This window comes from Triticum aestivum, chromosome 4A (genome assembly GCF_018294505.1).
Source record: "Triticum aestivum cultivar Chinese Spring chromosome 4A, IWGSC CS RefSeq v2.1, whole genome shotgun sequence".
Taxonomy (NCBI): domain Eukaryota; kingdom Viridiplantae; phylum Streptophyta; class Magnoliopsida; order Poales; family Poaceae; genus Triticum; species Triticum aestivum.
The window spans coordinates 575,477,273-575,502,378 of NC_057803.1; the positions used below are offsets into that span (position 1 = coordinate 575,477,273).

The window sequence follows — 25,106 nt, forward strand, 5'->3', positions numbered from 1 at the left end:
TTGTGCGGGGGTTGTGGCCCGTCTAGCTGGGGTTTTATTTATGTTTACCACATCATGAGCCCAGTTGTGTTTTTTCTTGTTGAAAATGGCTAGCCAAGTTCTATTTTTTAAAAGAAATACTCAAATGAGGCCTACTTGCTTTATCAGCCCTGCTGGGCTGCAAATCTTTCAAGACGAGGAGAGTTTCATTCGGTTTGCCCAGAAATGGGCTGTACATTTTTAAAACACATCAAACCAGGAATTAGTTTCAATTTTTTTCATTACAAGATTTTAAATTCCATTGATTTTTATGCGTGGACAATTATTTGGATTTTATATTTATATTTTTTTCAAAATAGTTTGAATGTGAATCGATATTTCAGATGCATGATAGTTTCAGGCTGATAAGCTCGAACCCAAAGCGGATAAATGCATCTTCATAGGACACCCAAAACAGTTGGGTAGACCTCCTATCTCAGATTCGAAAGCAATAAGGGATTGTTTCTAGAATCGGGTCCTTTCTCGAGGAAAAGTTTCTCTCAAAAGAATTGAGTGGGAGGATGGTGGAGACTTGATGAGGTTATTGAACCGTCACTTCAACTAGTGTATAGCAGGGCACAAAGAGTTGTTCCTGTGGCACCTACACCAATTGAAGTGGAAGCTTATGATATTGATCATGAGACTTCGGATCAAGTCACTCCCAAACCTCGTAGGATGACAAGGATGCGTACTACTTCAGAGTGGTACGTAATCCTGTCTTGGAAGTCATGTTGCTAGACAACAATGAACCTACGAGCTATGGAGAAGCGATGGTGGGCGTGGATTCCAAAATGGCTCGAGGCCATATAATCCGAGAGAGGATCCATATATGAAAACAAAGTGTAGACTTTGGAAGAACTACTTGATGGTCATAAGGCTGTTATGTACATATGGATCTTTAAAAGGAAGACGGACAATGATGGTATGTATCACCATTAAGAAAGCTCGACTTGTCGTTAAGATGTTTTCCGACAAGTTCAAGGAGTTGACTACGGTGAGACTTTCTCACTCGTAGCAATGCTAAGAGTCTGTTGGAATTATATTAGCAGTCACTGCATTATTTATGAAATCTTGCAGATAGGATGTCAAAAACCATTGTTTCCTCACGATTTTCTTGAGGAAAGGTTGTATGTGATACAACCAGAAGGTTTTAACAATCCTGAAAGATGCTAACAAGTATGCAAAGCTCTAGCAATCCTTCTAAGGACTGGAGTAAGCATTTCGGAGTTGGAATATACGCTTTGACGATGATCAAAGATTTTGGGTTTATACAAAGTTTATGAGAAGCTTATATTTCCAAAGAAGTGATTGGGAGCACTATAGAATTTTCGATGAGTATATGTTGTTAACATATTGTTGATCGGAAATGATGTAGAATTTCTGGAAAGCATGCAGAGTTATTTGAAAAGTGTTTTTCAATGGAAAACCTGGATTAGGCTACTTGAGTATTGAGCATTAAGATCTATAAGGATAGATCAAAACGCTTAATAGTACTTTCAAATGAATACATACCGTGACAAGATTTTGAAGGAGTTCAAAATGGATCGGCAAAGGAGTTCTTGGCTGTGTTATAAGGTGTGAACATTGAGTAAGACTCGAAACCTGACCGCGGCAGAATAGAGAGAAAGGACGAAGGTCGTCCCCTATGCTTTAGATGTAGGCTCTACAGTATGCTATGCTGCGTACCGCACCTGAAGTGTGCCTTGCCATGAGTCAGTCAAGGGGTACAAGAGTGATCCAAGAATGGATCACAGGACAGCGGTCAAAGTTATCCTTAGTAACTAGTGGACTAAGGAATTTTCTCGATTATGGAGGTGGTAAAAGAGTTCGTCGTAAAGGGCTACACCGATGCAAACTTTGACACTAATCCAGATTATTCTGAGTAGTAAACTGGAATCGTATAGTAGAACAGTTATTTGGAATAGCTCCAAATAGAACGTGGTAGCTGCATATGGGAGATGACATAGAGATTTGTAAAGCACACACGAATCTGAAAGATTCAGACCCGTTGACTATAACATCTCTCACAAGCATAACATGATCAAACCCAGAACTCATCGAGTGTTAATCACATGGTAATGTGAACTAGATTATTGACTCTAGTAAACTCCTTGGGTGTTAGTCACATGGGGATGTGACCTTGAGTGTTAATCACCTAGCGATGTGAACTGGATTATTGACTCTAGTGCAAGTGGGAGACTGTTGGAAATATGCCCTAGAGGCAATAATAAATTAGTTATTATTATATTTCCTTGTTCATGACAATCGTTTATTATCCATGCTAGAATTGTATTGATAGGAAACTCAGATACATGTGTGGATGCATAGACAACACCATGTCCCTAGTAAGCCTCTAGTTGACTAGCTCGTTGATCAATAGATGGTTACGGTTTCCTGACCATGGACATTGGATGTAATTGATAACGGGATCACATCATTAGAAGAATGATGTGATGGACAAGACCCAATCCTAAGCATAGCACAAGATCGTGTAGTTCGCATGCTAAAGCTTTTCTAATGTCAAGTATCATTTCCTTAGACCATGAGATTGTGCAACTCCTGGATACCGTAGGAATACTTTGGGTGTGCCAAACGTCACAACGTAACTGGGTGGCTATAAAGGTGCACTACGGGTATCTCCGAAAGTGTCTGTTGGGTTGGCACGAATCGAGACTGGGATTTGTCACTCCATGTGACGGAGAGGTATCTCTGGGCCCACTCGGTAGGACATCATCATAATGTGCACAATGTGATCAAGGAGTTGATCACGGGATGATGTGTTACGGAACGAGTAAAGAGACTTGCCGGTAACGAGATTGAACAAGGTATCGGGATACCGATGATCGAATTTCGGGCAAGTACAATACCGCTAGACAAAGGGAATTGTATACGGGATTGATCGAATCCTCGACATCGTGGTTCATCCGATGAGATCATCGTGGAACATGTGGGAACCAACATGGGTATCCAGATCCCGCTGTTGGTTATTGACCGGAGGACGTCTCGGTCATGTCTGCATGGTTCCCGAACCCGTAGGGTCTACACACTTAAGGTTCGATGACGCTAGGGCTATAAAGGAAGTTTGTATGTGGTTACCGAATGTTGTTCGGAGTCCCGGATGAGATCCTGGACGTCACGAGGAGTTCCAGAATGGTCCGGAGGTAAAGATTTATATATGCAAAGTCCTGTTTTGGTCACCGGAAAAGTTTCGGGTTTTATCGGTAACATACCGGGACCACCAGGAGGGTCCCGGGGGTCCACCAAGTGGGGCCACCGGCCCCGGAGGGCTGCATGGGCCAAGTGTGGGAGGGGACCAGCCCCAGGTGGACTGGTGCGCCCCTCCACAAGGGCCCAAGGCGCCTAAGGGGAGGAGGGGGCAAACCCTAAGGGCAGATGGGCCTTAGGGCCCATGCCTGGTGCGCCTCCCTCTCCCCCTCCCCTTGGCCGCCCCACCAGATGGGATCTGGGCTGGCCGCCACCCCTAGGGTGGAACCCTAGGTGGGGGCGCAGCCCCCCCTCTCCCCCTATATATAGTGGAGGCAAAGGAGCAGCCCATAGACGAAGTTTCTTCTCTTGTTGGCGTAGCCCTACCTCTCTTTCTCTTCATATCTCGCGGTGCTTGGCGAAGCCCTGCTGGATCACCATGCTCCTCCACCACCACCACGCCATTGTGCTGCTGCTGGATGGAGTCTTCCTCAACCTCTCCCTCTCTCCTTGCTGGATCAAGGCATGGGAGACGTCACCGGGCTGTACGTGTGTTGAACGCGGAGGTGCCGTCCGTTCGACACTAGGATCTCCGGTGATTTGGATCACGACGAGTACGACTCCTTCAACCCCGTTCTCTTGAATGCTTCCGCTTAGCGATCTACAAGGGTATGTAGATGCACTCTCCTTCCCCTCGTTGCTGGTTTCTCCATAGATAGATCTTGGTGACACGTAGGAAAATTTTGAATTTCTGCTACGTTCCCTAACAACTGCATCGTCGTCATGTTCATGGGGAGGCAACGGAATGCGTCGTGTTCATCGGGAGGCAACGAAATGCGTGGGAGCCAACCAGCTTGGATGGAACAACCTATGGAAACGAGGCCTGGCGTACCGCACAACGGAGGAAAACGGCCTTGTGTTCGACTGGCCACGTTCGAAACGGGATCCTGTTCATCGGGAGGGTATGGCGTACCGCAAAACGGAGGAAACGGACCTCCTATGGTTGAAACGGGGGTCCTGTTCATAGGGAGGGGTGTGGCGTACCGCAAAACGGAGGAAGCAGACTTGTGTTGGAGCGCTACGGTCGAAACGGTGGTCCTGTTCATCGGGAGGGGTGTGGTGTACCGCAAAACGGGACTCCACGGGATATTGTTCATCTCCACCTCGACCCCCTCCAGCCTCCACGGGCTACTGTTCATCCACCGTCGACCTCCTCCAGCCTCCACCTGCGACTGTTCATCCACGGGCTCCTGTTCATCCAACCTCCACCGCGCGCTACTCCACCAGCTACTGTTCAACCAACCCTCTCCACGGGATCCTGTTCAACCACCCCTCCACGGGCTACTGTTCATCTACCCCTCCATCGTCTACTGCTCATCCAGCCCTCCACGGGGTGGTCCTATTCATCCAGCCCTCCACGGGGTTCTATTCATCCAGCCCCAACTGGCTCGATCGATCGGGGTCCTGTTCATCCACCCCCACCGGGAACTATTCATCCAAACCCCCTAGCAACACTCACTATTCATCCAGAGGCAGCATCGATCGGCTTCAGTTAGCAACAGTAGCGAAGGAATCGCTCGATCGGGTTCAGTTAACAGCCATCGATCGATCGCTCGGGTTCAGTAACGCGTAGCCCTGCAGTGCAATCGCTCGGGTTCAGTAGGCGAACGCCTCCCTCGGGTTCAGTTAGAGCCCAATGCCTCGCACCCACGTGCGTGCGTGTACGAGAGAAACGCGCAAACCTCTGTGCATCGCTCGGCCCCGACCACCCACCGTAACTGGGAACACCCCGATATTTTCCTCGCCCTCGCTTCTACCACAGTTTTTTCCATCATGGACGGCCCAAAGAATGTCATGCAGCTGCGTCTCCGGCCCGCCCAGGACGAAAAGCCCATTTTCTGTCATGATATTTTGTCATAGAAGTAGGAGCCCACCATATCTATGATGATACCGGGTTTTGTCACAATTATCGTCATAGAAGTGTCATAAGTATGACAGAATTTTTTTTCGTTCGGCCCAAAATGTCACGGATGTGTCTTTTTTTGTAGTGGCTCCTCTCCCGGTACAACTGGGAATCATGGGTAAGCAACTGAAACCCTAACAGGCGGCACAATCGGACGCTAGAGTGGTAGTACCGGTTATTAGGAATAACCGAACCAACCTCTTCTCTACCGCTCAACAACCGCCTGGAACCAGAAGGGAGTCACCCCTATGGGCGGTGGTTGAGCGGCAGTGCTCCGGAACAACCGCCTGCTCCTGGTGATGGGGGTGGCTAAGTCCCAAGCGGTACAACCACTCAGGACATCCGGTAGTACCGGTATGCAGAGCACAACCGGGACAACCGGGCCGCCACCGCCCAAGTACCGCCCTATCATAGAAGCGAGTCTGGTGGTCGGGCGGTACCCGACCGGTACAACCGCCCAAAGCAACACCATAGTTCCTCCAGCGGGAGGGCGGTACCACCGCCCTGGAGCGGCAGTACAACCGCTTGGCAAGAACCTGGGAGGTGCAACCCCAGGGTATCACCCCTGGGGCGTGATGTCGCTTGAAGCTACGTCGGTATTTCTCCAAAGAGGAAGGGATGATGCAGCACAATGGCGGTAGGTATTTCCCTCAGATGTGAAACCAAGGTTATCGAACCAGTAGGAGAACCAAGCAACACAACGTAAACATTACCTGCACACAAATAACAATTTCTCGCAACCCGACGTGTTAAAGGGGTTGTCAATCCCTTCCGGGGTACGGCGCCTCAAGATAGGCAAACGGACGTGAGATAAATTTATAGTAGATTGATAGATCGAACGCCAAAAATAAATAAGAATAAATTACAGCAAGGTATTTTTGTATTTTTGGTTTAATAGATCTGAAAATAAAAGCAAGAGAAAAGTAGATCGCAAAGTCAAATATATGAGAAAGAGACTCGGGTGTCGTAGCTTTCACTAGTGGCTTCTCTCGAGAAAAATAGCAAACGGTGGGTGAACAAATTACTGTTGGGAAATTGATAGAACTTCAAATACTCATGAAGATATCCAGGCAATGATCATTACATAGGCATCACCTCCAAGATTAGTAGACCGACTCCTGCCTGCATCTACTACTATTACTCCACACATCGACCGCTATCCAGCATGCATCTAGTGTATTAAGTTCATGGAGAAACAGAGTAATGCAATAAGAATGATGACATGATGTAAACAAGATCTATCTATGTAGAGATAGACCCCACCGTTTTATCCTTAGTAGCAACGATACATACGTGTTGGTTCCCCTTCTTTCACTGGGATCAAGCACCGTAAGATCAAACCCACTACAAAGCACCTCTTCCCATTGCAAGATAAATAGATCAATTTGGCCAAACAAAACCCAAATACCGGAGAAGAAATACGAGGCTATAAGCAATCATGCACAAAAGAGATCAAAGAAACTCAAATACGTTGGAGTCGTATCAGGGCGGTGGTTGAGCCGGTACAACCGCCCTAGTGGGCGGTACAACCACTAAGGAGAAACCACTGCACCAGAAGGAACTAAAGGAACCTCTCTCTACATGGAACGGAAGGTAAAGGTGGGTGACGAGAAGAGTGTACGTGCAATGATTCATCCCATGCCTTCCGATTTGGATTCCCGCTTGATAGTACGGGTTTCCTACGACCAAGGAAATAAACACGCAGAAAACTCCGTCTTCGATCTTTTCCTTCCAGAGAGAATGTCTAATCGATGCGTACCTGAGCATAGAGAACCTGAAGAACTTAACACATGATTAGACCACAAGGAGAGTTGTCATCATCACCCAAAACTCAAAGACAGGAAATGTCCTAACACCCATGCTCGCGGTCACCACATTTTAAGGCAACTCCAACGCTAGATCCCAAATCGTCCACAGATGTCCGTTTGGGGTAAAACTTGGCCCAAACGGACAAAGTTGTCGGCATGTTTTTGTTATAATCTGGCCCGATCCCAAACTTGGAGCAAAGTTGGGCCACAAATGCGTCTGTACATACACAAAAAGGATACCCTCGCTGGTTGCTCCTGTCTGCTACGTCCGCTCGCTGGCCCACAAATTAGTGACTACCTCTAACCCCACCCGACGCGAAAGCTGCCACACTCACGCCGCCGCAACCCTCGCTTTGGTCCCGCGTCGCTGCCCGCCAGCTTCGCTCCCACGCCGCCGCCCGCCTGCCCCGCGCTCGCGCCATCGTAGCCCCCTTCCGCCGGCGCGCTCCGCCTAATGCGTGCGCGCCCTTCTCGCCGAGGACGGGTCTTGGAGCGGGACTGCGTCGGTGGGAACTCGGAGGGCGAGTAGCTGGGCGACGGCAGGGCGAGCTGCATCACCAGGAGGAGCTCGGGGCGTCATGTGCAGCAAGGGAGGCGAGCTCGGGGCTGCTTTCCGCGTGCTTCTGGTGTACAGACACGACGTCCCTGGGGAGACGCACGCGGGACGAGGCTGCGGCGAGGCGGGGCGGCCGAGCTTGGGGCAGGATTGTGGCGAGGCGAGGAGGGGCGGCGGAGCTCAGGGAGGGACTGCATCGAGGCGGGGCGGGGTTCATCTGTTTGGGGTCCGGGCGCGAGTGCGTGTTGGGCACAGATGCTCCCAGCGTCTGTCCGCCCCAATCACACCCTAAACGGACAAAAACGGACATCCGTTTAGGGTCTAGCGTTGGAGTGGCCCTTACCCCAAATATGTATTTATGACACTAATTATCCTGTCGAGTGGAAATTCGTCTAGAATACCCCTTTTAGAAGCTTTGGACCCTCGTTTCTGATGAGTTTCCATTAGGCAAGGCGAGAGGTGACGCTTGGGGTCCAAAAAATATACGGGCGACGAGGAGGACTGAAACAAATGGACAAGAAAACTCTGGGCAAAATCGTCAACGATGCCCTTCGATCTTTACACATTTTCGTACAAATCATTTACTCAACGCGCCGATCCTATCTAGCTAATATAAACAAGAAAACTGCAAAACTAGGCAAAACCGTGTTAAAAAAGACTATAATCTGATATTCAATAGAAATTCCACTAAATGGGGCAATGTGTGTCACAAACATACAACTACAGGTTAAAAATGGAATTCACTAAAAAACAACTTCAGTGCTACAGCATGAGTACTGCCTGTCTTCTGAATTTTACTATGCACATGCTCATTGTTTTCTAAATTTCAGGGCAAAATTGATTTCTTGTGATATAAATATAAATCGAGTTCTGCTATGCATGGAAATGTGGATGAAGCTAGACTGTTAAACTGTGTTCAAAATAAACGTACGCACAAATAACGCACATAACTGTCTTTTTCATTTCCTTCGATCAGAGCACACACTATCATGGGGGATTTGATAATTTGCCAAAACTTACTTTGCTCTTTGACATTTTGCCACTAGTTACATTGTATTTGATAATTTGCCACAACTTAGTTGTGACTTTGATTTTTTGCCCTCTGTCAGGTGGGCCCCACATAAAATTACCAGAATACCCCTGCCCCACAGATTGACCACGAACGGGACTACGGGGAGGCTCATCCCCTTCCTCTCGCACGCGGGTCGCTTGTTCTCATCGGACAGGAGATGCGACTGCTACTGGTCAACCTCGACGGCGGCAGCGGCTGCATCCCGACGAGGAAGGTGAGTACTGTCTCTCCTGCCTCCCTTCCCTCAGCCACCTAGGGTTAGGGTTACCAGCACGCGGAGCGGCGGCAACTCGCGCTCTGCTATGCCTCCGCGTGCTGTACGCTTCGGCCCATGCTGGTGCGTGCTGCTGTCGTCGCTCCTGGTCCGTGCTGCTGCCGCCGCTCCTGGTCCGTGCTGCTCGCGCGCGTTGTCGCCGCCGCCTGTGCGCCGCCGCCGCTGCTGGTGCGTGCTGCTGCTGCTGCTGCTTGTGCGCCATCGCCGCCGCCGTCGCTGGTGCGTGCTACTGCTGCTAGGGGTGGGGGTGGGGGCAGCAAGGCATCAGCTTGGAAAATCTGGACTAATATTTGCAGCTAACAGAACGAGGCTCACCTGTTTCAGTCAAACAGGTATGAGGGTATAATTGTCCTCTGATTTGTGCTTGTATTTCATCCATCATTTCCAAAGATTGTTTTTGTGTTATAAAGTGGCAAAAGATCAAAGTTCAAACTAAGTTGTGGCAAAAGTTCAATTACAAAATAAGTAGTGGCAAATTGCCAAAGTCCAAAGTAAGGCCTAGTTTGGCAACAACGTTTTCTCAAAACCATGGTATTCCAAAACCTAAGTACTCCCTCCATTTTTGTATACAAGGCCACAAACCCATATTACAGGTACCAAGGCAATGTTGGAAGGTAGCTTGTCTCCTTGTTTGCCGAGTAAATTAATGTGTATTCTTCTCTTTCATGCACATCAAGCCAATGCTCTCACTCCCGCATGCATGAAAGGGGTAATTAATGTCCTCCTTTACTAGTACTACGAGGCAAACACCATTAATATTGCATCGATTAGTGTTAGTGGCCTTGTATATCTGCAAATTGTTATTTTGATAGTGGCCTTATATATAAAAATGGAGGGAGTATTACAATACATGGGCAATAAATAAATACTTCAGTTTCTAAAAAGCATAGTTTTTCTCTGTTTTGATAAAACCGCCGAGGTGTTTGGCAAGTGGTAGTTTTTCTCAGTTTTTTTTGGTTTGCATCGGCTGTTATGTTGCTGCATGCATATTCAGCTACACTCAGGGATCAGTTTGTACTAATAGCCATCATATGCTTCCAGCCTTGCACGAGCATGTTCTCCTAGATGCTAAAATCTGTAGTAGAGTTATCTCTTGTAACCAATTAAAGACCGAGGTAGTTAACACATGCACTGAAGGTCGACGTTTTCAGCTAGCTATCGACTTATGCATCACATGCGTTGATGGCCAGAAGTTGGACACAAGAGAGGCCAAGCAGCCAACGCTTTCTCGGTTTTAAAAAAAGAGGTCAGGGCCTCTTTTTTACATACAACAAAAATACCACAGTTTTAGAGATACCACGGTTTGTTGAACTGCAGTATTTTTTTCATCCAAACGACTCAAAGTATTGAGTATCAAAGTTTCTTTAGAAACCACAGTATTTCTATAAAACCATAAAAATACTTTGGCTTCCAAACGCACCCTAAGTTGTGGCAAAAAATCAAATAGCCCCGCTATCATGGCTCGTGCCTCTGATACGGATCATCTTATTGGGAGCCGTCTGATACGGATCCAACGTCTCCGATCGCTGCAGTTGCCCATCGCTGGCAGTATAGCAGGCCTTGCATTTGCACTTCGCAATTAAGCCGAACACATCGCAGCGAATCGCGGCGGCGGCATCCCCCATTGCCATCCGTGGCCTCATCTCTGACCTCTCGCCGCCCCCGGCGTCGCCGACGCGATGCCTCCGCTCCCGAGGCTCCTCCACCGCCACCTCTCCGTCCCGTTCGCGCGCCGCCTCACCCCTTGCCATCCGTGTCCGCCCGCGGCCGACGTCTTCCTCCGTCGCGGGCTCGCATCTTCCTCCGCCGCCGCGGCCGCCGCTGCGGCAGCGGGCCGGGAGAAGAGCTCTAGGAAGACCCTGGGTTACCTTGTCGGCGTGGCAGTCGCCATGGTCGGCGCCTCCTACGCGGCCGTCCCGCTCTACCGCCGGTTCTGCCAGGCCACCGGGTACGGCGGCACCGTCCAGCGCCGCGAGGTCTGCCCCCTCCCCCGCCCCCTACTACCCCCCGTTCGATTTACTTATGCAAGTGCGGTATTTGGTGTTCTCGGAACGGCGCATTTCCGAGGATCACCATTATTAGGTCGTGCTTGATTTGGTCGATACTAACAGCGCCGATCCATGATTGAGTAGGGTTCAGATTTAAAATCTGCTTCCCGTTCATGTTATGTGCGGGAATTGCTATGATTCCTGGGTTATGCGGAGTTCATAATTTGCGATCCTCTTTCTTAAGGTTAAAATGGGGATGTGTAGACTAAGGAGTAGTTCTCTAATTAGAAGATTATATAGTATGGGGAAATGCGGCCTCTTCTGGGTCTGTATGTTCTATCACTTGGCCATCTATAATTGTGTGCTTGAAATTTGTGCATGTTCTGTTGGAATGCCATCAAGCTATTTCTGGTTCATTTCAAGACAAAGATTTGCATGCAAGATGTTGATCTAATTTTGAAAAAAATGACAAAAAAGGTAACTGCCAGGCTTAGCCTAAAGTTTGGTATGGAGACAGCTCTTATTGGTGCTGGTAAATAGATAAATAGTCGAAAGGGGCGTTAAGTGTGAACATCCAGTGTGCTTGTACTTGGGGTGTCGTGTTCCTGGTGTATAACAATGTTTGATCCTCTGCAGAGTGTAGAAGAGAAGATCTCCCGACATGCTCGAGTCGGAACGACACCATCAAGGTGACCCTTGTTAAACATTGGGTACCAAGTTTCTGGGTACTTCCATTTCCGTTTAGATCTTTTTGAACCCTACACCAAACATCTGAACTATCATTCCCTTAGCAGTTTCCTCTGGATATATTATTTTGCATAGTTTATTTTATTGTACCTTGAATGTAATTATTCATTGACGCACGAAGCTTTTGTGTGTTTTAGAGAAAGAAACTGTTGATCAGAAGGTTCCGTTAAAGGACTTCACCGTGAATTTACTCTGAGAGGTCATGAAGTCCAGTCTGCTCCATTGTGCTTGCTGACTTCTCTAGAATAACTTGCTGTCTCATCTTGGCCGTTCATATCTTATGACTAGCACTTCTAGTGTGACTTGCAACTTGGCTGTAGTCAGTTTTGCGAACATTGTGTAGTCCATGTGTTGTTGGCTAGCTGGTGGTTGCATGAAGTAGATTCCTTTTACTTGTCCCCAGCATGGTCCTTCTGATTATCTTTCAGCAATACTAAGCTGATATGACACTTGATTTGGGGGAAGATATCTGGAATACATTATCTTGAAGGTTTAGTTGGTACAGTGTTGACCACCATCGCTTGTCTGCAGTATTAACCATAAGCTAACTGTTATAGAACTTGACAAAGGCGTTAAGGTGCTGACATAAATCCCCTTTTAACGCTTTATTTTAACTATCTGTACATCCTTCAAAGTTCAAACAAGAAAAAACTAACTGCTCACAGTTTCCTGGTATTCACATAAGTGACATAGCATCTCATCTTGTTCCTTAGATTAAGGCATTCATTTTGTTTGCAGAGAGATAGTTATCCAATTTAATGCTGATGTTGCTGATGGAATGCCATGGAAGTTTATTCCTACGCAGAGAGAGGTATAGTCAGAACTTTAGTGCCAATGAAAAAGCATTTTTGTTTGTGCGTGTATTTATTCTTGATCTATTCCAATTATAGGTGAAGGTTAAACCTGGTGAAAGTGCTCTTGCATTTTATACTGCTGAAAATAGCAGTTCAGCTCCAATTACTGGTGTGTCCACGTATAATGTTGCTCCGATGAAGGTATAAAAGCTGTAATCTTGCATATTCATTTATTATTATGACACAATTTCATATCCCTGCTGTTTCCTCTTGGAACCTAATGGCACGTTGCAGTATAGCTGTATCCGTTTATCTTGTTTTATTATTTTGTCAGAAATTTTGTGGGATGTATGTGTAATACATTGTTCTCATTGCTGCATAGTGTTCCTGAGAGCATCTCTAACGGATGCTCTAAACTTAATCCCTCAAACCTTCTCCCTTTCCCCAAAAGTCATTTTTTAGGGATTAATGTTTTCTTCAGCTAGCAGATCCCCTAAAACTTAATCCTCTGTACTAAATATTTGGTCATGCATTTTATCAAACACCTATAACACACGCACGCAGCCCACAATCATCACGATCGTACGGATACACAAGCAGTCCGCACACCCACAAGCAGCACATGTAGCGCGGAGAAGGTTGCTGCACCGGCGCCGGCGCCGACGGTGTGGTTCGCGCTGAAGAAGTCGCTGCAGTGCCGGTTCCACCCGTCGGAGGTGCACGTGCCCAAGCCCAAGGCCAGCAGCTCCAGCGCCGGTGCGGTCTGAATGCTTGCGCTCGACAGCCAACCTGTGCGACGTCATCCACGGGAACAAGTGCCACCCTGGCCAGCCGCCCAGCTGCACCCCGAGGTCTATCGGCATCAGCGAGTTCCTCAACCCCATCGCCCATGAGGTGGTGCTCAGCACCAAGTCCCGCTGCGAGCTCAAGATCACGGGCTTCATGGCTGAGGCGGAGGGCGATGGCCGCGGCGTGTCTTCGTTTGTGGGCAGGCTCTGCCCTGGCACGCCGCGGCCCGGCTGGAGCCACGGGTGGCAGCACAGCGGCTCGTGTAAAGCGGGCAGCATGCAGTCGAGCCTAACTGCATGATCTTGCTGCAACAGAATTTCGCCTAACCGCATCATCTCGGTCGCTGGAGATGGGGCCGGTGGCGGGAGCAGCCGCCTGGGAGAACACCTACGGGAAGTGGCTGTGTCGGGCAGGGGTGTGGAGAAGGAGGAAAAGAACGAACCGGGATGAGCGGGGTGCCGCCGACCATGGAAGCGGCTGAAGTGGCTGCTGCCCGATTTTGTGAAATTCCTCGTTGCTGCTGAGATTCGCCGGATTGCAGGCGCGGTGGGGTGGGGTGGGGGAGGGGGTTCCATTTTCGCGGTCACCGGGTCGGCAGCGGCAACAGCGGAGGGGGCCGACCGTCTCCCTATTTTTACTGAGAATGGCTGCTGCTGGACTAAATTTGAGATGGACGGCATTTTTTTTGGGGGGGGGGGGGGTCGGTCATATTTGTGGGATTAAACTTTTTGAGGAATCTGCTAGCTGATGCTTAATTCCCCTAAACAAAAAAATTCTCCTCAAATATGACTTTGAGGCATCTGCTAGAGATGTACGACAATATGTTCAACCAATAAAGCATAGTTCCTTCTGGTAATATTTCCTATGTTATGATGGCCAAGAAATGTCAGATGCAATATTTTCCTTTTGTCTTAAGAGCATCTTAGAACATCAGACAAATCTCTGTCGATTTTTGTGGTTCGGACTTTATAGAGTAATAAAGGAATCTGCTAGCTGATGCTTAATTCCCCTAAACAAAAAAATTCTCCTCAAATATGACTTTGAGGCATCTGCTAGAGATGTACGACAATATGTTCAACCAATAAAGCATAGTTCCTTCTGGTAATATTTCCTATGTTATGATGGCCAAGAAATGTCAGATGCAATATTTTCCTTTTGTCTTAAGAGCATCTTAGAACATCAGACAAGTCTCTGTCGATTTTTGTGGTTCGGACTTTATAGAGTAATAAAGGACCTTCAAAATACATAAGAGCACGAGACATTGTAGTTAAGCCTTGAAAATGCATGTATCATACTGGTTTGTTACTATTTGCAGATGTAAGTTTCGATAGATATATCCTTTACTCTTTGAAGATTATACTCGACCTGTTACAAAAGCCCTACCCTGGAAACAAGACTAGGTACATGTATTTTTGTGATGTCAAATAAGCTGCAATTGTTATGAATCAAAGAAACCCCTGTCTTTTTTGGAGCACAACTTTGGAACCTTAACCTTGTTGGCATGTGCTAGGAAGCATGATTATCAAGAGTGTTCAGACTGTAGACTTCTCATCATGTTTTCTTCTTGTTAGCCTATAATTAGTGCCTTCGTGGCAGTACGTTGGGTAACATAGCTCTGAACTTGATTTCTACCAGAGAAAAATATGAATCACGGTTTACTTTTGCGAATGAGGTGAAAAATGAAATTGCTTTCAGAAAATTGTAGATATAAAACCATAGTTGAGGTGATGGCTATTTTTTTTAACATGAAGCACTAAGATGACTTTGTGGATACTGGTTTAAATGCATGTAAGATTTAACATACTGGTTTACTACTATTTGTGGATGTAAGTTTAGGTATATTTTTACTCTTTGAAGATTATACTTGACCTGTTACAAAAGCCCCACCGTAGAAACAAGACTTGGTACATTTATTTTTGCGATGTCAAATAAACTGCAGTCGTTATGAATCAAAGAAACCCCTGTCTTTGCTGGAGCACAACTTTGCAACCTTAACCTTGGCGTGCCGGGAAGCATGATTTATGAAGAGTGTTCACACTGTACACTTCTCATCATGTTCTGTTCTTGTTAGCATATAATTTGTGATGTTGGGTAAAATAGCTCTGAACTTGGTTTCTACCAGAGGGAAATATGAATCATTGTTGACTTTTGTGAATGAGGTGAAAAATGAAATTGCTTTCAGAAAATTGTAAATATAAAACCATTGTTGAGGTGATGGCTAATTTTTTTAACATGGAGGACTAAGATGACTACATTTTCAGCCTAGTTTATTGCTACACTGAAGCTAAGTTGAGAGTATTGTACCTATGCCAAGTCTTGACTCCTGATGTTTTGAGTTTACAAGTCCTTTTTTCCTACCCTACAGGCTGCAATTTACTTCAATAAAATACAATGTTTCTGCTTTGAGGAGCAAACACTTCTTCCAGGGGAGCAGATTGACATGCCGGTGAGTTTAATTTTGCATTCTATGCAGTAACGATGGCTTTTCTAGTTGCCACCATTATTTCTGCACAAACTGAAAAACAACGTAAACAGTGAGATTCAGGGCACCTCACCTTTCGTTCCGAGGGCAAAAATATATATATATTCCAAAAACAATCCTACAAAAGAAAATTCCTAGATATCCTGTCATAAATCAAGGCAAAAAGAGAAAGGTCTACTCTACATTGCTTATTTTGGTGGGGACCGACTTATTATAATAGTCCAGATACAAGTCTATTATTTCTAATGATAGGACCTGAAACTGTGTATGTTGAACTACTGTATCATAATATCCACCTATGGTAACTCTGCTTTTTTTTTGTTGAATGGTAGCTCTGCTGCTTGTTGTAACATGCACCTGAAAACTTTCAGGTATTCTTCTACATTGACCCTGAGTTTGAGACGGACCCCAAAATGGACGGGGTGAACAACATAGTTCTTTCCTATACATTCTTTAAGGTGAAAGAGTAGAAATGATTGTAAGTGACCCGTAACATTAATTCTATTGAAACCGTTACGCAAATTGTGTTCCTAAAAACTCCTTCTCATGTAACACCAAGAGTAAAAGGTTAGGTTTTTCATGTAGTTATTAGTTCACATGGTTTGGTGGAAATTTTTGCAAATAATCTGTAAGGATTGTTCCGATGCAGTCAAATTGGAGAAACAGTTTTGGGCCGATCTGAAGAATCGAGGAAGGGGAATGAATGTATTGATGGGATCAGGAAACTTTATCACGTTTGTTTGGACCTAAATGGTTAATGTATTTTTTTCCTGGTAATGTACGTCTGAACCCAGGCTCAGATGCTCGTGATGAACAGTAAATTCAGGAAAAGTAGCAACAACAAAAATAAGAAAGAAGTTCATTTTTCTGAAGTCTATTTTGGTACAATTTTAACCCTGAAATTCTCAAAACCAAATAAATCAGACCCTAGAGCGGTTTTCTTATTATTTTGGTGGTTTTGGGAGAAAACGTCATCTTCTCCCTCTCTCCCTCTTTCCTCTGTGTCGTTCATCGACCTCCATGACGTCGATGCTCCCCATCGAGGTGGTACAATGTCGCCCTAGATGCCCAGCCCTCCCACCCTCTCGCGGCGGGTATCTCACGCGCACCGCACGCATGTGTGCCGCAGCCAGCGCCACCGCAGTTGTTGCACACACGCCCACCGACAACCTCATCCCCAACGCCATGTCAAGCATCTCCACCACGCCTCCCTCACCTACTCTGCTAAACCAATTTTTGTGAGTCGCCCCCCAAATTACAGCGGGAACGTCGTCTTCCTCGTTTTCGATCTGCCGTCGGCACACCTGATTCCCTAGCTCCGAGGAGGCCCGACGCCTCTGCCGCCTCCCCAGCAAGCCCATCGACCCCATGTTTCTTCCTCCATGATGTTGTGCTCCGGTAGCCGCTGCAACCATCCATGGCATCGATGTCCTCCTCCTCGACCTAGCATGCGAGGCTAGGGTGAACTCCTTGTTTGCCTCAGTTTTCCCAAAGCCCTCTCTCCCCCCCTAGCTTGATTCCCGCATGGAGGTGCCCTAGCTCGCCGCCGTGCTAGCCCGTCGTCGGGCACCTTCTGTCCACTCTGCAGCCCAAGGCAAAGCAAACAATGCCACGTCATCCCCCAAAACCACCAAAATTGTAGCAAAACCGCTCAAGGGGCAATTTCATCCGGTTTTGGAGATTTCAGGGTCAAAATTGTACCAAATTAGAGTTCAGGGGGGGATTTGTCAATTGAGGCACATTTGAGGGTGAAAAATGAACTTCTTTCCAAAAATAATAATCAGAATCAGTATTTTTGTTGAAGTTTAGTTATTTGCTACCTAGGACCGTACGTTTGCATTTCACCTTGATCAGCCAGGGCCAGGGTTGATGTTCCAAATCTAAACACATCCTGATAAGATTTTGGCAGAATAAAGAAAAGACATCCTGATAAGATTTTGACTTGACATTCTTCTCAAGTCATGCACTATGTGGTGCCAACAAAGACCATTGGTAAGTACTAGTACTCCGTAAATAAATATAAGACGTCTTAGGTTACTAGTACTCCGTAAATAAATATAAGACATCTTAGGTCAGAGGCTGATTGATTTGCTACCATCATTTGGCTGTCAATATCAAGGTTTTGGATCCCGAGCGGAGCTTTTTTCTTGTGGGGCATCGGAATTTGTGGTTACCATGGTAACCATCAAATTCCGGAAAAAAATCGGACGCAATTTAAAATCAAATTTTGAATTGAACTTTTTTGAAGTAGATATAGATAGGTTTATCAGTCAATAATATCATTGACTTTTCCCTGGCGTAGTGGCTATTCAACCGCAGCGACAACATTTTAAACTTTCGCGTCTTCAGAAAGAAATAAAAATGCGTCAGCCAATATTCGAACCCGCGTCTACCTTGATCAGCCAGGGCCAGGGTTGATGTTCCAAATCTAAACACATCCTGATAAGATTTTGCCAGAATAAAGAAAAGACATCCTGATAAGATTTTGACTTGACATTCTTCTCAAGTCATGCACTATGTGGTGCCAACAAAGACGATTGGTAAGTACTAGTACTCCGTAAATAAATATAAGACGTCTTAGGTCAGAAGCTGATTGGTTTGCTACCACCGTTTGGCTGTCAATATTTGGCAAGCTAACATTTGGTAAAATCAAAAGTTGCCAACATTTGACAACCGTTTATAAGATTGACAACGAAAGTTGGTATGCAACCAATCTCTAACCAACATTTAATAGTTAGCAAAATTTGGTATCAAATCAATTAGCCTCTGAATACGTAGCTTCAGGATGTAGAAACAACAAAAAGCTCTTAAATTTCCGCGTGAAATTCTCCTACAAACTCTCGTCGGCGGTCAACCATGCTGTCGTGGGATCTACTCCGTCCGTCCCACAATACAAAAACGTTTTTGACATTGTTCTTAGTGTCAAAAACGTTGTTGTATCATGGAAGGGACCGAGGGAATATGTATCACCAGCTAGTACTTCCTCCGTTCGAAAATACTTGTCCTAGAAATGGTTATATCTAGACTTGTTTTAGTTCTAGATACAACTATTTCTAAGACAAGTATTTTCGAACAAAGGAAGTAGTATAGTACGTGCCCGTGCGTGTCGCGACATGAGTGCTTACGAAGAGAGAAGATCACATGAAAGATGAATCGAATCTTATGGGACGGTACTGGTGCACCGTAGACACCACTGGTGTTTCGGACTGTAGCCGGCAGCCCTGTGCAGTCGATCCGATTGGCCCCGCCCCCGCGGCTACGGGAGAAGAGACGAGGCCAGGGCAGGCGCCCCGCTGCCGCTGTTGAGCTGCTGTCGCACGTCGAGAGGAGGGCACTGCCGGGAGTATTTCTCTTGTACCGGCGGTACTGTTTGGCCGCGACCCCGCGTCGCGCCAGGGAGCGAATCCGCCGTGCGGATCGCCTCGCCGTGGCCCCGGGCCTGGATACGGCCTCCGGTCCGGGACCGGCGAGCTCCGACGCCTCGCCTCGGCGGCTAGCGGCGGAGCACGTAGCGCGGCGGCTTTTGCAGCGCTGCATCAGTTCGGTCGCATGCCTGCCGTCGTGCTGCTGCTGCGCGGCGCAGGAGGCGGTCGCCTGACTGCTCGCTGCGTACGGCGGCCGTGGCGGTGGCGACGTACCGCCTCATGCCGTGCGGTGCGGCGGTCATCTTCACTTTACCGGGCCGCCGGGGTACGCAGGCAGTACTCGTTTTGGACGATGCGTGCAGTGCAGTGCAGTACAAGCGCTGAGGTGAGTTTGGACTTTGGGCCAGGTTCGTGACGACGCGGATCCGATCCGGGCTGTCACGTTTCGGACCCGTGTCCTATGAGTGATGATGTGAGTGTAGTCGCTGCCATGATCATGTGATGTTCACTCGGCCGGCGTGGGGGAAGGTGGCCAGTCAAAGGCTTCAGACATGGGCGTCTCCCGGTGCGGTGCACCCAAGTGCCAGGTCTCTCTCTGCATGGTTCCGGAGAGCGAGCGGCAGCCAGTGATGTGACACATCGGGACAAAGCAAGTAAACACACGGTGATGATGACGTGTCAACTTGAGAACGTCTCCTCGATTTTGGCATGTGGCACATACGCAGAAGATTTTAGTTGCTCATATCTTCCTCCTAGCATTTTTTGTAGTTGTGTGCGTGTGTATGCCTCTACAATGTGTTTGGCATCTAAAAAAAACTAATTTTCTAAGGCAGAGTCTTGGAGTATTTCGATCCATAGGCAATATAGGCTTGAGTCAGCAAATAATTTTCATTTGCATTATCCATGGAACACCTTATATGTACTCCCTCCGCTTCTTTTTAGTCTGCATATAAGATTTGGTTAAAGTCAAACTTTGTAATGTTTGATCAATTTTATAGAAAAAAATATCAACATCTACAATACTAAAGCTATATGGCATGAAAATTAATTTCATGATGCATCTAACAATGTTGATTTCATATTGTGAATCTTGATTTTTTTTTATAAATTTAGTCAAAGTTTGACTTTGACCAAATCTTATATGCAGACTAAAAGGGAACGGAGGGATTACGTGAAGAAGTTATTTCTCAATAATCAAGTGATGAAGTTTGGCTGTCCATGTGAAGAAAAAGCTCTTTAGAGGAACCATCCCTTTTTCCTAAGGCTAGGGGGCATCACATCTTGTCTTATAAAAAACTAGTTATCTTTCTGGAAGGGGATCTAAGTTGTGCTCCCTAGAAAATAATTGGCCAGTGAGAACCACTTTACAATAGCGGGGTGGTAGACACATGAATGTATATATCTCCGTATTTGTGCCTATTTTTTTTCACACAGTCCCGATGGTGAGACATAGACGTCGCAGTCAGCCATTGTGTCTCCGACAAGCCCAAGCTAGGGCTTGGCCGGAGACAGGGCCACCGCGGCCTGCTACTGGCGTCGAAGGATATGATTGAGGTTGACTGGTTCGGGTGCGGGGGTTCCCGACGCTAAGGTGAATGTGATGTTCGGGGGGAAGGTCGGGGTGGCTACAACTTGGCAGAGGGGCGGTGAAGCACATGCGATAGCATAACCACATAGGTGGCGGGGTCCTGCGGTTCAGCTGCCGTCAGGGGAGGTAGGGTCGTTGGGGTAGAAGGAGGAAGACGACAGAAGAAGAAGAAGGGCACTCGGTCATCGGATCCCTGATAGAACGATACAGAAAAAGGTGACCGGAAGCCAATGAAAATCTAATCACCTTTGAAATATTCCGCGCCATAAGTCTCACTCGTACGGGTTTAAACTCTACTGCATTTTTGCATCACAGGGTGTTCGGTGTGAATTTTGTGGGATCACCAATTTATCCCTGATACCCACCAATTGTTCTCCCATGTGTTACTAGTAGTGGACGTGTTCTTGCGCATGTCTTTCTATAAGTGACCCAAAATGACAAGAATACCAGCATATGGTTAGATTTTGCAGAATTTGATCCAATCACTCTTGGTTTCGCGATTTGCGTGTGGACGTTCTTACCCTTTACTAGACGATATCTTCTCGAACGGAACATAAAATGTTAGCCGACAGAACAATAGATTAATCCATCTAATGCAGCGGTAGGAAGTAGCTAGAAACAGTCTGATCTATCCCTGGCCATACCTCGATATATATCCCATGATTACATATATTCCTCTCACGGCCATGCATCTCGCCACATGAGATCACAGTACATGATCGCATACGGACACACACTCGAGTTAGCTGATACCCGTTCCAGCTTCACCCCATCCACCGCATTACTCCACTAAGATCAGTCTATATATAGCATTATCACCGTACCCGTTGCAACCCACATGCCCAATCACATGCGACGCCCTGCATGATCGTAAATAGTACGATCGATCGAGATGGTTCTGCTCGGAATTAGTACGTGAGTTATTTCGTTTGACAAACCCACGGCCGTACGCACGAACCAGATACAGCTAGCTCCTGCATTCAAACCCGAGCTTACGGTGTACTGAACGATCTCTAGTTATTTTGTGTTGGTTCGTTGTGTACTTGTGTTGCTCTTCATCTCTCATCAGTAAATGATTATTTATGGGACTTCGTACTTCGGCAAACCGGCCACAATGCCTGGCAAGCCTTGCTCTGTGGTAATGTGCATATCTCCCTTGCTTAATCTAAGGATATAGGCAACCATTCTTAATAATATTTATGTATTTTTATGTGATGTTATAGGATTTTAGAACTATACTACTGCAGTCTATAATAGAAATGGTGAACGAATCTAAAGTTGGAGGCATCGATCTGGTCTATATACCAAAGAGTAACATTTAAATAGTATTACCTCAATCCCATGATATAAGAGCGTTTTGACACCAAAACACTTTATATTATGGAACGAAGGGAGTAACTGATATGTCTCTAACTAATTTTTATTAATGCAAAACTACAAGTAGAAATGCATAAACTATGATCAATAGTATGCGATACCTATATAAGTAAAAATTGCAGGTGCCGCATATTATCGATCGAATGAGATAGGAGACCAAAAGAGGACCATGTGGCTGTCTGGAAAATATATTCGAGAAGTGATAACCCTGGCTGTTTGAAAGATTACACTGCACTCATTTATGCAGCACAAATCAGGCTGTTTGGAATATGTTGGCTCATCAGAATGGATTAAAACATGATGAACCCTCAGCGTCTTTGGAACACAGGAATAAATTGCCATGGCTTAGTACTTCCTATCTTGGACCGAAAAAAAGGCAATAAAGTTGTTTCATTGCACCGCTAAGAAGCACAAAAATTCTACAAGATGTTTGACCTCTTGGTAAAAGAAAATCTGAATTAGTACGTAGGAGAATAATGAATTTTGGAAGTTCAATTGTTCTGAACCAAATACTCCATAGGAAAGGAAAATCATATACTCCCTGCGCTCCATATTACTTGGCGCTCAAATGGATGTATGGATCGAAAGGGAGTACGTATATTTTTATTGCGAGTCCCGCCATTCAGAGGAGTGTAGTGGGGCAACCTAGCCTTCTCAAGCAAGTTTATTACTCTCCATCTTTCATGAATAAACTCAATGAGTCCTTGCCAGATCAAGCTAAACTAAGTGCAAAGGGAAATTAAGCATGCATGGCTCATTTGTACTAGTTCATAGCCCATATGCATTTCAAGTGGACAATCAAGTATACCAAGTAAAGACACGAGCCTCCTTTGAGGGTAACAACAAAATCAATTGATTAATTACCAAAATAACACATCATTAGGATCGATCACTGTTAAACACAATTAATCTCAACGTCAAGAATCAACCGGCCGATCGAAGCAAAAAATGCCGAAGAAATCAGCGAAGAAGAACGAGTTAAATTATCCCAGCCTAGCCATGCCATCCCACTACACGTAGGAAGAAGAGAACTGCTACATGCACATCTCGCTGCCTCTCACCTCCTCGTCGTCCTCACCGTCGCCACCCATCGCCGGCGACATGCCCCCCGCGCCTCCACCTCCACCTCCGCCGCCACGCGTGGTCGACGACGACGTCTGGGCGCCGGCGCCCCCGCTGCCGCCGACACCGGCCTTGTGGTTGTGCATCCAGACCTTGAAGACCTGCCTGGTGACCCCGATCTCCCGGCAGAAGCGCGCGACCTCGTCGTCCCCGGGCGCGCGGCCGGGCTCGCGCTTGGGCATCCGCCACCCCAGCCGCTCCGCGAACCGCAGCATCCGCGCCTTCTGCTCGTCGGTGAACTTGGTCCGCGTCCGCCGCCTGCTGCCCCCGCCGCTGTGCGACCCGCCGCCGTCGCCGCCGCCCATGGCGACCCCAGGCCCAGAGGGGCCGGCCATTGCCAGGTGGTGGTGCATGTAGCCCGGCGGGGCGCCGGGAGAGGGCAGCATTAGCGGCGCGTGCTGGCTGGCGGCGCCGGGAGAGGCCGTGCCGTCGAGGAACGCCTTCCGGTGGAAGTTGCGGTGGCAGCCGCAGGCGGCGCAGAGGAGCGCGGCGGGCTGGCTGTCGTCGGGGGTGTACTCGCAGCAGCCGTCGGAGGCGTAGGTGCCCAGCTTCGCCGCGTGGTTGCGCAGGCACTCCCTGTACACCTCTCGCGCCCGCTCCTGCTGGTGCTGCAGCTGCTCCATTGCTCTCTTCTCCCTCCCTCCCTCTTTCTTGCCTTCTTCTTCCTCTTCCCCTTTGCTCCTCTCTCTCTCTCTCTCTCTCTCTCTCTCTCTCTCTCTCCTTCTACTATGTGGCCCGTTCAGCAGCAGCTGTGCATGCTACGTGGGAGCTTGAGAGGAGCTGTAAGTTTGTGCCGGGTATGTAGTGGAAGAAGTACTGCTGGTACTCAAGCATAATGTGGAGATGTGCAAAGCTTGTTGTGGTGGCTCGGCAGTTCGGTGCACGTCGAGATGGTAGATTTGCCGCGTGTTGTTCTTGATTCTTGCAATATATTTTGTGATCCTGGCGTTTTGGGTGTAGGGGTACTGCTTCTTGCTGCCGCAAGCAAAGGAGGACAGACAGGGCACTGTTTGACTTTCCTCTGTGCTGCCCTTGGAGGGTAGCAGGTGCAATGTTTTGAGCCAGAATCTTTTCAAGATACGATTACACATGGAGTATCTTCCCATGTCGTATTTAGGATGTGCATGTACTCCCTTTGATCCTTTTTACTCTGCATATAAGAATTGTCTAAAGTCAATCTTCATAAAGTTTGACCATATTTGTATGGAAAAATATCAACATCTACCATGCTAAAGTTATATAATGTGAAAATTTAATTCATGCCGCATCTACTGATGATATTGATTTCACATTATGAATGTTGGTATTTTTTTCTATAAAATTGATCAAACTTTACGAGGCTTGACTTCAGATAAATCTTATATGCGAACTAAAAAGGACCGGAGGGAGTACTTTGTATACACAAAAGCATGATACATAAACAAATGTAACTTCACGAATGCATTGTGTTGAAAACTAACTGTAATGTGCATATATAAGCTGACTAAGTACATTTCTTGAATCTCTTGCGCTAGCGCGATTCAGCAGACACAACAGATCGCCCGATTCTATCATATGATTGGATATGTTAAATAATTGTTAGCAGAATTTTTTGTGATCTCCAATTCCTTCACGATTCTTCAAGGAATCACGAATGAGCTGATTAGAGCATCTCCAGCACAAGAGAGAAATTCGTTGCGACACCTAGGTAGGGGAGGGGGGTGGGGCAGGATTGCCTTGCGACTCAGAAATTCAATTGACACATGCATGTGTTTAGTGCTTGAAACTTGATGAATTTATCCATATTTTATTAAATTTTAACTGTTCAAACTTGGTGAAGTTTTTAAAATGTGTCAAAATGTATTTGAGAGTTGTCTTGTTTCAAAAACCATGTCGCAAGGAACACAAATATGGATACAATACAAAAAACTGCATCCATGGACCCCATATAAGGTAATTAAGGCCTAAACACATGCAGGG

At 46.7% G+C, this 25,106-nt stretch overlaps 2 protein-coding genes across 3 annotated transcripts; one reads left to right on the top strand and one right to left on the bottom strand.

Annotated features, from left to right (window-relative positions):
• The first annotated feature begins 10,465 nt into the window (after positions 1-10,465).
• On the top strand, positions 10,466-16,563 carry LOC123087077 (cytochrome c oxidase assembly protein COX11, mitochondrial). Of its 2 annotated transcripts, XM_044508980.1 has the most exons (7): positions 10,466-10,871; positions 11,520-11,572; positions 12,369-12,441; positions 12,521-12,625; positions 15,579-15,659; positions 16,067-16,173; positions 16,345-16,563. In XM_044508980.1, exons 1-6 carry the CDS (start codon positions 10,575-10,577, stop codon positions 16,163-16,165), a joined length of 708 nt encoding a protein of 235 aa, XP_044364915.1. In that variant the 5' UTR covers positions 10,466-10,574; the 3' UTR covers positions 16,166-16,173; positions 16,345-16,563. The 2 variants fall into 2 exon arrangements, with proteins under 2 accessions (XP_044364915.1, XP_044364914.1); XM_044508979.1 differs by having other exon boundaries at positions 10,467-10,871; positions 16,067-16,563.
• A 6,357-nt stretch (positions 16,564-22,920) lies between these two features.
• LOC123082349 (zinc-finger homeodomain protein 11-like) lies at positions 22,921-24,062 on the bottom strand. Its single transcript, XM_044504696.1, has one exon. The coding sequence runs from the start codon at positions 23,768-23,770 to the stop codon at positions 23,060-23,062; it is 711 nt and encodes a 236-aa protein (XP_044360631.1). The 5' UTR covers positions 23,771-24,062; the 3' UTR covers positions 22,921-23,059.
• Between the last annotated feature and the right edge of the window lie 1,044 nt (positions 24,063-25,106).